Here is a 14,691-nt window from a genome sequence, read left to right as displayed (position 1 = left end):
CAGATACTGTATCTGCTGTTCATGATGAAGAGGTAGCTAGCTCCAAGTGGCACTAAACAGTAGGGCTGTGCAATATTGAAGAAAAATGCGATATCTATACGATATTGCAATTAGTGTGTAAAATCTATTTCAATTATATTAAAACAATTATTTAAAAACTGAGAATGAAACCATTTGTGTTTCACATTCTTTCTGGGAAAAGAAAGCATCGCTACAACTTCTGAAAGTGACGGGCAGTGTTTTAGCTAACATTTGTGTCACAAGTTGTTCACATTTCGGTGTGTGTCACAAACAGTGTGAGACTGCAAGTTATTGTTTTTTGCAAATTATTGCTTTAATAACTCTTTAACGTGAAGCAAGTTCTATAGTAATGTGCCCAGTCTATTCTCTGCCCAATGTGTGACCTAAAACACACTTTTCACAATGCTGAAGTAGCCTATTAAAATCATTCAGATATTGCGGCCCATTGCGATATGCATATTGCGATTATGTACATTTGGGATATTTCGATAATTTCGATATATTGCACAGCCCTACTAAACAGTTGGAAAGTGAAAGTTATTGAATGAAAGAAACATGTGGCCTGTTACACAAAGCTGGTTTCAGGTGTTACCCGGGTAAGTTTGAGATTAGTTTGAGCAAACTCTATAGAGCTAGAAATATGACAAAATGATCTGCATTTGAATTGTATAAATCTGAATTATTGACAAGTGTAATCTAACAAAATTGAATATTATGATGTTGCCTAGGGCTGGGCGATATGGCCCAAAATAAATATCACGATATCATTTTCCATATCAGTCGATATCGATAAATATCACGATAAATGTCAAATCTTTATTTCTTTAAAGTTTAAAGGCATATTTTTGCTCCTGAGTGAAATATGTATAAAACAGACAGCTAACTGTGGTTTTAAACTATCCTTTATTGTCAAAACATGACAAACACTTCCCAAACAGGTGAACAATTTATTAAAACTAAGGTAGATTTATTCATTAAAATCTTAATTGTGGTCAGTATTTTTTTACTCTACACTGTATATCAATAATATCATTACTTATTGTGTAAGTAAAACACTAAAAACGCAAACGGGCAAAAAAAATTGGTCCACTGTGCATCTCTCTCTCTCACCGACACACACACACACACACACACACACACACACACACACACACACACACACACACACACACACACACACACACACACGCGCGCGCACATCTCACCGACACACACACACACACATACACGCGCGCGCATCGGCGACACACACACACCTCACCGACAGTGGACTGGTAGCGAGAGGAGGGAGAGAGCAAAGTTCAGTATTTCGGATCTCCAGTAAGGGCTGTCTAGTCTATTTTATTCATTTTAAACATCGGATGGAATTATTTATCTTTTGATACAGGCGATGCTGAGTCATTAATACATCACCAAAGACAAACAATTATGATAGCGATCATGTACAAGTCCGATGTTTTAGTGATTATAGTTTGGTACAGTTAGCGTTAGCTTGTTGTAAGTCACCCACCGCAATTAACAAGGCGATAAGCCGGTGTGTGAATGTAGTTAATGTAGATTTACCTCTGTGTTGGGCTCAATGTTATATGGAAGAACTTAGAAGAAGCACGATCATTTAATAATTCAATTCCGTGTGGTGAACGTGAACCTATGATAAGCATGCAGTCCACGTAACGTTACGTTGCTGTTTTATGTCGGATGGGATCGCCAAAATATCTCCAAACCACTGAAGTTGAGCGAAATAACTTGTCAAAGATATCTTTGTCCTCCGAGCTGGTCGTGGGCTCTGAGTTTTCTTCACTATCTCTCATTTTTATCGCTCAACTTCACTCTGATCCTCCAAGCCTGTCAGTCACTGACTGTAAACAGCAGCACGTGCAGCACCCAGAAGCCCGGTCTGCAATACGCATGCGCAGCATTACGCATAGCGCGTAAGCATTATATCGAGAATTTATCGAACTGTTGCTATCGTTTTATCGAGGAAAATTATATCGTGATAATTATCGTTATCGTTTTATCGCCCAGCCCTAATGTTGCCTTTTACATAGTTCTGAATTTCAATTATAACTGTTGAATATAGAACATTTGAGCACATCTGAAATGTTGTATTGTATAGACATGTATTTTCAAACAGCGGATATTTTGTTCTGAATTAATAGACTGGAAATATTCAGTTTTTGAAAAATACAGATTCAAGTTTTCAGATGAAGAAAAAATTCAGATCATCAAATTCAATATTCTAAAAGGATTGCTGTAAGCAAAAGCTCAAATATTCCTCTGTAGCTCTTCCAGAGGCGGATAAAGTACACAACTTCATTACTTGAGTAAAAGTAAAAGTACTACAGGTCAAATATTACTCCGTTATAAGTGAAAGTTGTAAAAACTGATTTTTACTTGAGTAAAAGTACAGAAGTATTTGTTTTCAAAAGTACTAAAGTATAAAAGTAAATTTCCTTTTTTATGTCGCCGCATTATTGTATTATAGTTGTATAAATGCACATTATGCCATCATGGTTTAAGCCAGTCAGTGACGCTCCATCTGACACACTAGCAGACGACTAACTTAAACTCATTTAAATACTTGTAGAAAAGTTACAAAGCTGCTGTCACTTTAAGGCCGAATGCACGGATCCAATACACTGATACACATCTGATATTCTCCCAGCTTTTCTCTTTCTCCCAGACGTTTATATTTTTAATATTTTATAAGACATGCACCAAGTGTATGCCAACTAAACTAATCTTGATAGTTTTTTTTTTACTGAAACATACTTTCAAAGTATGGCTATGGCTGCACACACTTGTGCCTAAGAACCGTCTGCTTCCATTTTGCAATGAACAGATCAGTGTTCAAAAAAAGTTGGGGAAATGTATATGACCCTATAAGAGTGATTTCTGATAGACTGTGCAACAACGACAACAAAAAACCTTTTAAAGAAGGACAACATCATCCACTGACTTTCAGAGCTGCGACAGAAACGACTTTCCACTTCGAGGACCTTGATAAAAATGTAGTGGAGTAAAGAGGACGATATTTGTCTTTCAGATGGAGTGAAGTTAAAGTCAGAAGATTACAGAAAAAGTAATACTCCAGTAAAGCACAGATACTCAAACAGTGAACTTCAGTACAGGACTCGAGTAAATGAGCTGAGTGACTGTCCAGATCTGAGCTCTTCCATTATTCATGCAGTTTGCTAACGGCTGTATCAGTTTAAGAAAACACTAGTCCATGGACTTCTTCTAACGCTCTTTGGATGCTGTAATGCGAACAGTGATAAATGGTTATGGAAACCCTACAGAGGATATGCATGGGTGCATTTGTTATATATCTAAGTGCTTCTGTTTGGGTTTTGTTTCCTGACTGTCAGCTGCTAATGCACTTACACCATCTGCTTTACCGTCTACAGCTGCACCCACTGGAGAAATAACTTTCTTGTTCTGTCTTTTAAACTTGAATTGCTATGAAGGAGTCTTATTATTACAGGCTTGGCGGTGTAAAAGAGCTGAAACACGCTATATTTGTTAATGATGCTTCATCTTATGGAAAATACTAGATCATTAAGGATATGTTGTTGAATCTGCTAGATTGCTACAACACTGATTCCTTAAAGGAACACTCCACTTTTTTTGAAAATAGGCTCATTTTCCTAGTCCATTAGAATTAAACAGTCGAGTTTTACCATTTTTGAATCTATTCAGCCGATCTCTGTATCTGGCGGTAGCACTTTTAGCATAGCTTAGCATACATAATTGAATCGGATTAGACCGTTAGCATCGTGCTCAAAAAAATCACCAACGACTTTCAATATTTTCCTATTTAAAACTTGACTCTTCTGTAGTTACATCGTGTACCAAGACCAACGCAAAAATGAAACCTTGCGAATTTTTATAAAAAAATTGTAGTTTTTTTTTTTTTTGACCGATAGCTAGAAACTATTTTCTGCGTAATATCACTGCGCCGCTGCACAGTTCAACAAAGTTCCCTGATTATTACGCAGGAATGAGAGAATAGTTCCCATCTATATCGGTCTAAAAACCTAAAGAACCTTTTCTTTCTCCGTTCACTCTAAAAACGGTGCTGTGTGTATATATATATATATATATATATATATATATATATATATATATATATATATATATGTGTGATTACAAGCCAAAGAACCACTTTTTAGTACTATAGTGTATATATATATATATACTATAGTACTAAAAACGTGGTTCTTTGGCTTGTAATCATAGGGGAACCACTTTAAGTGCTGTATAGCACCAAATCTTGGTGATTCAGCGGTTCTTCACCAGTTCTTTGGGATGACTGATGTGCTATATAGCACCGTTACCATATACAGAACCTGTATGGTTCTTCAGTGTTTTTTCAGTGGTTCTTTGGGGTGGTAAAGGTGCTATATAGCACCACTGCTGTACAAAGAACCTTTTGAGCCCCTTTAAAGGTTCTGTGCACACCAAAGAACTACTGTTGGTGCTGTTTAGCACAATTTTTGAGGAAGAAATATAATGCGATATGGCACCTCTTATGGGTTCTACATAGCACCATTTGACAAAGGTGCTGTAGTGTAGAACACCTTTAAAGATATGGTGCTATTTGGCACCAAAAGTGGTTCCCCTATTGTTACAAGCCAAGAACCACTTTTAGTGCCAAAGAGCACCAGTTTTTGTTGGTCTTGGTTAGTGTTGTCAAAAGTACCGACCGCGATACCAAATCGGTACTGAAATGTTAAAAATGTGACGCTTCGAGCGCTGTTGAGCTGTAATCGTAAACACCTCTGACTGGTCATTGTGCACACGCGCTCATCGGATGTGCCTGTGATTGGCTTCAATGATCAACGCACGGCAGCGGTTTAAAATAACACGGAAGTGTTTGAAAAGTGTTTTAAAAGCGGGAGCAGGAGCGTTTGAAAGCACACGCAGGCGTCAACCAGCGGACCGGTAGGCTGATGGACACCTACATTCAAACTAGGGCTGCACGTTTTCATGTTTTTCATTAACCGTTAACCGAGGCCCTTAGCGGTTAATACTCGGTTAACCATAGTGTGCGTCAGGGTTATTTTTAGCTTATTCATTTGACGACCACCATCTCCGTAGTGAACGCGCCTATAGAGAGAAATGCACATCATGGATTACACAATCAGAGAGTAGCCTATTTCTTTTCGTTTTAAATTGTTAAAAGACATTTCAAGTTTCTTAAGATCTATTTCATGTCTGCGAGGCGTACGCTGAGTTTCGTTAAATTAGGATGAGATGCGCTCCAGTTCACGAGCAATGCGAGTGGCCGCGAGGGCGCCGTCATGATTAGAGCATGTAACGTTAGTAAAATATGCAGCCGAGAATGATTCACACAGCGTTTGACTCGCGCGGCTGATGAGCCTCTCCCGGCAGAGAGTTCAAGCATCTGTGGACTCGTCCCTTCAGCTCTGGCCATCTTGCTTTCAGTCCGCGATCAGCTTTTTTGTTTTCTTCATTACAGTTAAAGTAACGTCTGCTTTTCTCTAGTCATTCACAAGTTTCTCACTTCAAACTTTCTTTCTTCTGATCCGTTATGCACAGCGCGTGCGGCTCGCGCTCTGCTTCTGCCCTAATGCGACTTATAGTCCAGTGCGACGTATGTTATTTTCCTCTTCATGACGCATATTTTGACTGATGCGACTCATACTCCAGAGCGACTTATAGCCTGAAAAATGCGGTAAGCACTGCATTGCAATACTTGCATTTCGCCCCGTCACTCTCATTTTTAAAGTGCTCCCACGCTTTCTTTGCCCGCTTAGAAAGCTGGTCATGAATTCTTCTTGTGGATATTACAAATGTCTGGGAGCGCTCTGGCGGTCTCTAGGGGTGCAAACATATATTACAACTAAATTCAAGGCACGTCATTGACGCCACTTAACCGAGCAAAATGTTTCACTCGGTTACGCAATTTTTAACGGTTAATTGGTCAATCGGTTAACCATGGACACCCCTAATTCAAACGCTCTGTGTGTATCTGTGCAAGCGCTCCGTGAAAAGCGTCATTGATGTATTTTTACAACATATTTGTGAAGTGCTGATCAAAGTAGCCAATCATAGACCTATTTGATGAGCGCGTGAGCACAATGGCCAGTCAGAGGTGTTTATGATTCCGCTCAACAGCGCTCAAAGCATCATATTTTTAACATTTCAGTACCGATTTGGTATCGCGGTCGGTACTTTTGACAACACTAGTCTTGGTACACGATGTAACTACAGAATAGTCAAGTTTTAAATAAGAAGCTATTGATAGTCTTTAGTTTTTTTTTTTTTCGCGATGTTAACGGTCTGATCCGATTCAATGATCTGTGCTAAGCTATGCTAGAAATGCTACTGCCAGATACAGAGATCGGCTGAGTGGATTAAAAAATGGTAAACGCGGCGTGTTTAACTCTAAGGGACTCGGAAAATGAGCCTATTTTTTTTTTTAAAGTGGAGTGTTCCTTTTAAGATAAAACACGTATTGTGCATCTGCCAAAGGCTCAAATGTAAATGTTTTCTGCTAGGAATACGTGTAAAAAAAGCCTTGTTAAAGAGACAAAATCTCTGACAAAAGAAATTACACCAAGCAAGGAAATTATGGCTTTGATGCACATTTAAAGATATGGTGCTATTTGGCACCAAAAGTGGTTCCCCTATTATTACAAGCCAAGAACCACTTTTAGTGCCAAAGAGCACCAGTTTTTTTGAGTGTTCTTGGGACACGATGTAACTACAGAACAGTCAAGTATTAAATAGGAAGCTATTGGTAGTCTTTAGTCTTTTTATTTTTTTAACGGTCTAATCCGATTCAATGATCTATGCTAAACGTGCTACCGCCAGATACAGAGATCGGCTGAATGGATTAAAAATACGTTAAAACGCGACTGTTTAACTCTAAGGGACTTGGAAAATGAGCCTTTTTTTTTTTTTTTTTTTTTTTTTTTTTAAGTGGCGTGTTCCTTTTAAGATAAAACGCGTATTGTGCATCTGCCAAAGGCTCAAATGTAAATGTTTTCTGCTAGGAATGCGTGCAAAAAAAGCCTTGTTAAAGAGACAAAATCTCTGTCAAACAAAATAACACCAAGCAAGGAAATTATGGCTTAGATGCACATGAAAACAATGAACATCTGAGAATGAGAGCCACTCTTCCATTCGCTGAGAAGCTAGAGATCAAAGCCTAGTGGCGAGATCCCTCGAGGGAACGCCTGAAATAGGAAATAAAAACAGAGAAGGAGAAAAGCTTACCCGTCTCGGCCTCGGTCATGCTTTTCCTACTGGAGCGAGAGCCCTTATAGGCCCAGAGGAAAACTGTGTACAGGACTCCTGGCTTCAGAGAGGTCAGCTGGTAAGACGACGCATCCGCTCCCACTTTAATATCTTGGCTGGTGCCTTCTGAAGAGCTGTACGTCAGAATGTAGCCATCAATCTGGGCACGAACCCGATCCCATGTTACCGTTGCAGAGTTCTCCGTCACCTCCCTGGTTGCCAGATTGGTTGGGGCATCAATGTCTGTTGGATAAGATAAGTCAAGGCATTCAGATAAAGATACAACACTTGCTGCACAAATAAGAGCATTTTCGGTAACACTTTATTCTAGTGTCCTTGTTACATGTTGCATGCACTTAAAATAGTAGTAATTACTATGAAGTACAATTCTTATCTATGCATCATCCTTAATAACTGTTTTTGGTTTACCATTTGTTCTTATCTTTGGTTATTCTTTTATATGTTCATTTGAGTTAAAGGGTTAGTTCAGCCAGAAATGAAATGTCTGTCATTAACTCCTCTCCCTAATGTCGCTCCACACCCGTAAGACCTCCGTTCATCTTCACACACAGTTTAAGATATTTTATATTTAGTCCGAGAGCGTATGCAAGTGTATGCACACTATACTGTCCATGTCCAGAAAGGGAATAAAAACATCATCACAGTAGTCCATATGAGACATCAGTGGGTTAATTAGAGTCTCTTGAAGCATCCAAAATACATTTGGGTCCAAAAATAACAAAAACTACGACTTTATTCAGCATTGGCTTCTCTTCCGCGTTTGTGTTCAATCCTCAAATAAAGATTCAAACGGTTATGAATCAGCGAATCGATTCATGATTCGGATCGCCGAACTGCAGAAATCCGAGTCAGTGGGTGTTAAAAACCGTTAAGATACAATAATACAATTCAGATACAATATTATTTTGAGTTTCTATTTATTAAACAAATTTCCTTCATTGTATCAACTCAAATTTTTAATTTCAAAAAACTCAAAATTTAAGTTAAACCAACAAAAACCAACAAAAAATGTTTAGTGTGCCGGAACAAGCTGTTTGTTATACTTCGCCAGGCATATGGATTCTCAATTATCAAGACCTGAAGAGCTGAGGATGTGCGCGGGGTCATATAGGCATGTGTGTGCATTTCCACTGAAACTCAGAGAGTACCAATGCAATGCAATAGAGGAAGTGAGGAGACAAGGAAAAGCAATCATCATTTAGGCTAGCGGTCTGTGACTTCCGCGGGGTTAGCTGAATGTCACCATGCTATCCGCATCATGGAAACTGATTCCCGATGCCTTCCAAGATTGCTAGAATCCACAGCTCTCATTTTATGCTGTCTGATTGACCAGGTGGGCTTATCATTTTTGACTCGTCTGGGTTTGAGACATGGACCAGAATAAGAAACAACAGCGCCTTACGCTGGACAGAACACAATGCTAAACGCATTTGTGAAACTGTCATGATATTTCAATCGCCTCAATATCTCATTACAAACCACGACACGTGCCAAACAGCTCTTTTCTGTGTTATTTCTATCATACAGATGTGCTTTATCAAGCAGCATGCGGTCAGAGGGATTGAGCCAAATGTATCTGTTCCTGTCTGGACACTGAAGTATAGTCAGATTTGAAAATATTTCTCCCAAATTTTTCTGGACACATCAAGCTTTCAGGCCAAGGTACAGCAGGGGAGAGCAAATAAGCTGGAAGCACTTTATCATGGAAAATATCATAAGTTTTATCCTAATAAGTTTTAAAGGGGTGATGAATTGCGAAATCAACTTTACCTTGAGCTTTTGATATAAAAGGTTGTGGTAATATAAGAATTTCCTGTAAGTTTCAGAGCTGAAAACTTCCTTGTTAGTCAAATAAAAGCTTTTATAGACACCAGGCCCAGAAAACAAGGCTCTAAAATCAATGATGTATTAGAAGGGGAAACTGCCTCTAGAGACAAATGTGTACGCCTACTTATGTAGCTCCGCCCACTGACTCGTGCAGCTAAACGAGCAATAAACACGCCACAAGATAATCGCTTGTAAAGAAGTCTCAGGTCGACACTGGATTTGCAGACAGATTGAGATTAAAACACAACGCGGATCCGACAGGAATGGTGCAGCACACTTATGTGAGTAAAACATGTTTTTATATGTGATATTATTGATACAGATCGTATTGATTATGTGTACGTGTCTAACAGAACAAACCTTAGCACGCTGTCACAGGCTGGAGAATCCTTTATTTGTTGGTTCATTGCATTAGTTCAAAGCCCAACGCCCCGGAGCCGTGTGTTTCCCAGACGGGCTACACTCTAAAAAAATCTAAGTACAAAACAACCCAATGTAGGGTCAAATATGGAGTAACCCAGCAATTGGGTTGTTTTAACCCAGCAATTGCGTTGTCTTAAGCAAATATTTAACCCAACCGCAGGGTTAAAACAATCCAATTGCTGGGTTAGTCCATATTTGACCCAACATTGTGTTAAAACAGTCCAGAATTTTTTAGAGTGTACCAAAACGAAAGCTCGTTGGCAGGCCAGTCAATCTCAAATAGCTGACTATCGTGTGTGTGTGTGTGTGTGTGTGTGTGTGTGTGTGTGTGTGTGTGTGTGTGTGTGTGTGTGTGTGTGTGTGTGTGTGTGTGTTGCGCTTATATCCACCGATCGGGCGGGCCAAGTAATAAAAAAAAATCAATCAATCGGGGGTGGATGAGAAATAAATCATTGTGTTTGTTTGATCGAGCCCTGTGAGAGAATCATTCTGGTGCCGCTTTCAAAACAATCTGACAATCTCTCATGTGAACTGACAGGAGCTGAAGCTCATTAAATATGCAAATGTTATCCAATCCTAGCCATGGGCGTTTACTTCCAAGTCTCCAGTGACACGCCCATCAAAACCCAGCATTCAGGAGAGAGCCTCAAAACCAGTGTAAAAAATAGCCTATTACTGATTAGTTATGATGTTTCTGAATGTAAAAACCACACGAACGTCATTAGTTGACCTCAGACAACAGTATAAAAAAATGTAAACAGCCAGTTCATGACACCTTTAAGAAAGGAAACTCAGTATAAACTCAGAATATTTGTTTGAATCCTAAACGGAGAGCTTGTTCGTATCTGCATCACCTTCACTATTTCTCTCAGTAATGATGATCATGTTGGGTAAGTACTCTGTGTATCATTTCAATTCGTTAGAACACCGGCAAAGATCGTTTATTCCAGCGCGTGTGCAGACAGGGTTGCCAAGTTTTTACAACAAAACCCGCCAACTACTAGCCCTAAACAATAGCTTCTCAGGGGGTTCTCTGGGAAAAAATGGCGTTTCACATAATAGTCGTTTCAACACGCGGAAAAAAACCGCGGACTTGGCAACACAGTGCAGTAGAGCTGCAGCTAACGATTATTTTTTCTGTCGACTAATCTAACGACTATTTTTATTACAATAAATAATTAATCTGTTTTTTTTGTAATTAGCTAATGAATCCTTTGGATAACTTTACAAAAAATATATATATAAGTACAACTTCTAATATAATATTTCAACCTTTATTCGTTTTCAAACAATGTGGTTGAAGTTTTTACATTTTAAAATAATAAAGAGGCAAAGAAAATTATTTTACTATGGTAAATGAGTTTATGATAGCGTTTATAATTAAACCACAGTAGCCATAAATGTACAGTTGTCTGAGACATCATGAAATGTTCTTTAGCATCACAAACCATAAAATGTAGTCAGGGTTCTGCTATGGTTTAACATGGTTTCCAGAGATCTGGAGCTGATTCGGGGTTAGGGTTGTGCCGATGGACGATATCATCGTCCATCGTGATGGCTGTGCGACATCACGATGGAGAAACACCATCGCGATGCCACGCCCCCGCCCCGCTGCGAGTCTTGCGAGTCGACACCGGAGTATGTGAGCGGAGTAGAGCGGCGGCAATTTCCTCTCCACGCTCTTTCTAACCGTGCGTTCACACCGCCGCCGGCGAGAGCGTCAAAATTCGCTCTTGCCCCAGACAACGACGCTGTAGAAAGCTCCGTGGACGTGCTGCCGCTCTGACGTAGATCGAATGTTTTTTCTTTTTTTTTAACTGTATTTAAAGAGGCCGCAAATCAAACAAGCATGTTGATGGATATACTGACCACAAGTAGGGTATAAATTAACTTCATGAAATCGTTTAAATGTGAAAGTAAGAATTAATTGCACACCCGCTGAACAACGAGCGTTCTAGCGCCTATAAAATAGTGTTGCGCGACTTCTTAACAAATTACACATCACTATGAATGATCTTGTCATAAATGATAGGGAAACCCGCACAGCAATGATCAACCTCTCCTACAAATTGCTTGGGAACTAATGTGGTCGGAACCAAAGTTTACAGGCCTGCGTTCTCTGGATTTCTCTCAAGCGGAGCACTTCTACATTCTGACTGGTTGCCGCCTGTTGCCGCCGAACCGCGTCATAGCTCATTACCATAAAGTTGAGCTGATTTCAACTCTCCTCGACGCCCAAATCGCCCAAGACGCGCCGCGCCGCTCTCGCCGGAGCTCGCCGCCCGGCTCCCATTGAAAATGAATGACTTCCGGCCAGCTTGACGCTCTCGCCGCCGGCGGTGTGAACGCACAGTAAGCATTCAAGAATCCCTCCGCTCCAGCTCCGGGTTCACCATCTCCCTCTCCTCGCCTCGCTCGCTGATATCAGAAACACCGCTCCGTCTTCGCTCCGTCTTCGCTCCAGCTCCGCTCCGGGTTCACCATCTCCCTCTCCTCGCCTCGCTCGCTGATATCAGAAACACCGCTCCGTCTTTGCTCCAGCTCCGCTCCGGGTTCACCATCTCCCTCTCCTCGCCTCGCCTGCTGATATCAGAAACACCGCTCCGTCTTCGCTCCGCTCCGGGTTCACCATCTCCCTCTCCTCGCCTCGCTCACTGATATCAGAAACACCGCTCCGTCTTCGCTCCAGCTCCGCTCCGGGTTCACCATCTCCCTCTCCTCGCCTCGCTCACTGATATCAGAAACACCGCTCCGTCTTCGCTCCAGCTCCGCTCCGGGTTCACCATCTCCCTCGCCTCGCTCGCTGATATCAGAAACACCGCTCCGTCTTCGCTCCAGCTCCGCTCCGGGTTCACCATCTCCCTCGCCTCGCTCGCTGATATCAGAAACACCGCTCCGTCTTCGCTCCAGCTCCGCTCCGGGTTCACCATCTCCCTCTCCTCGCCTCGCTCACTGATATCAGAAACACCGCTCCGTCTTCGCTCCAGCTCCGCTCCGGGTTCACCATCTCCCTCTCCTCGCCTCGCTCACTGATATCAGAAACACCGCTCCGTCTTCGCTCCAGCTCCGCTCCGGGTTCACCATCTCCCTCTCCTCGCCTCGCTCACTGATATCAGAAACACCGCTCCGTCTTTGCTCCAGCTCCGCTCCGGGTTCACCATCTCCCTCTCCTCGCTCGCTGATATCAGAAACACCGCTCCGTCTTCGCTCCAGCTCCGCTCCGGGTTCACCATCTCCCTCTCCTCGCTCGCTGATATCAGAAACACCGCTCCGTCTTCGCTCCAGCTCCGCTCCGGGTTCACCATCTCCCTCTCCTCGCTCGCTGATATCAGAAACACCGCTCCGTCTTCGCTCCAGCTCCGCTCCGGGTTCACCATCTCCCTCTCCTCGCTCGCTGATATCAGAAACACCGCTCCGTCTTCGTTCCGAGGAAATTTGCGGCTAATGACTGCTAAAGTATTTTAGTAAGCTCTGAAATATCAATATAAAGTTCGGTTTATAACCTGCATTAACTGAAAAAAAGTATAAAAAAATAAACAATAGGAGATTAAGAGCCTAGTTTCAACGTGGTTTGAACATTTGTGTGCATTTCCCCCCACTATGCCAAACTGGCTTTATCAAAAGTGAAATATCATTGATGCTTTTTGCAGTGCAAATTTGTTTGTATGTTTGGAAGTTTGGAAAGATGAACGTTTTCATCAGTTATTTTATCTACGGATCAATACAGATGTCTGCTCATTCAAAATCATATAATAGAATATAATAACTGTAGGTTACCTACTGGCTACTGATAACTGTATGCAGGTAAGCACTACAAGATGTTTTTGAATGCATTAGAGAGAATGATTAGTTCGTGTGTGAATAAGTGCTACCTGTTTAAAATGTGCTTTCACCCGATCATATTCAGTATGAGGTAAAAAAAAAAAAAAAAAGAATCCCTTAAACTTTACCATCCCGCTTATGCCCATCGCCGTGATCATCTGTATAGCGCTGGTTGTGTACCGTGAGTTCTGAACACTGCTCTATGCTTATTTAAATCTTTTCGTTTCTAGAAATCTTTCATTCCTCATGTCTGTGTGGCAAGCCTGCTGAGTTTCCGTTTATTTGAGACGTGCTCCAGTTAATGATCATTGAAAGCGATCGCTTCCGCGACCTCATAGGCTACCTATTTGCTTCTTATTAATTAAATACATGCAATTGGCCGAAGAAACCTTTTTTAAAATTAAGATACAATTTGTACAAAACGAAAGAAAGGCTTTTTACAAAACAAAACTTAATATTAAACTGAATATAACCACCAAAATCATTTCTGACCGACTTGCATCTTTGCACTTATAGCCTATCATAATCAGATGAAATTAAAAAATAATATTAGGCTATAATATTTAAACATAAATTAAAAACAGTGTTTAATGGCTACAACAACTATAGTAAGCCACAGATTTATGTCATGTCTGAGCTGGATCTGAACGAACATCATTTTACCGGCGGGTTCATGAGCGCGCGCCTGCGGATTATTGAGCTGATCACACCGGCACCGCTCCGCTCATTAGTCATTACAGGCTCGTTCTCGACCGAACGCCCACGTATTCAAAAATGGTCGGGTTTAAATGGGGCTCGGGCTCATAATTACAGCTAATGTGTTGGGCAGGGCCGGTCTCTCGGGTGCATTGGCTTGGGTAGGGTCGGTCTTGATTTTTGTGAACTGATCTAAGCTCTAGTTCGAAAAAACGAAAACGAAACTAAAATATTCGATATCATCGTCCATCGCGATGTTTTACTGTACACATCGTCAGCTGCCGATTTAAGTGACATCGCCCAACCCTATTCGGGGTAGCTCGGTGGTTTGTGACTGTTGTCTCGCGGCACGCTGTCTTTTAAGGGGCCGTTCACATATCACGTCTTTTGCGCGCTCAAGCTCATTATTTCCAATGTAGGAGCGCTCATAATGGAAGCGATGCACTCGTTTTTTTCAGGCGCGTCCGCACCGCATCGAGTTAAAAACATCTCAACTTTTCAGAATGCCACAAGCGCAAGAATATCCGACCTGAACCAGGAAGTTGGTCACCAGATCACATGGAAACCAGTTAAACCGTAACACCGGAGATCGCCGAGATGTTTTCCTCTGAGGTG

General features: G+C 41.3%; 1 protein-coding gene across 1 annotated transcript in view; it reads right to left on the bottom strand.

Moving 5' to 3' along the window:
- tnn (tenascin N) overlaps nt 1-14,691 on the bottom strand; it is a 74,429-nt gene that overhangs the window by 18,792 nt on the left and 40,946 nt on the right. The window contains exon 7 of the mRNA XM_067453465.1: nt 7,267-7,530. Within this exon, the coding sequence (XP_067309566.1) occupies nt 7,267-7,530 (264 nt within the window). The remainder of the gene's footprint in view (nt 1-7,266; nt 7,531-14,691) is intronic.

The sequence above is a fragment of the Pseudorasbora parva genome, chromosome 9 (genome assembly GCF_024679245.1).
Source record: "Pseudorasbora parva isolate DD20220531a chromosome 9, ASM2467924v1, whole genome shotgun sequence".
Taxonomy (NCBI): Eukaryota; Metazoa; Chordata; class Actinopteri; order Cypriniformes; family Gobionidae; genus Pseudorasbora; species Pseudorasbora parva.
The sequence above is the reverse complement of the archived record's forward strand: the minus strand, read 5'-3'. Positions and strand labels throughout refer to the sequence as shown.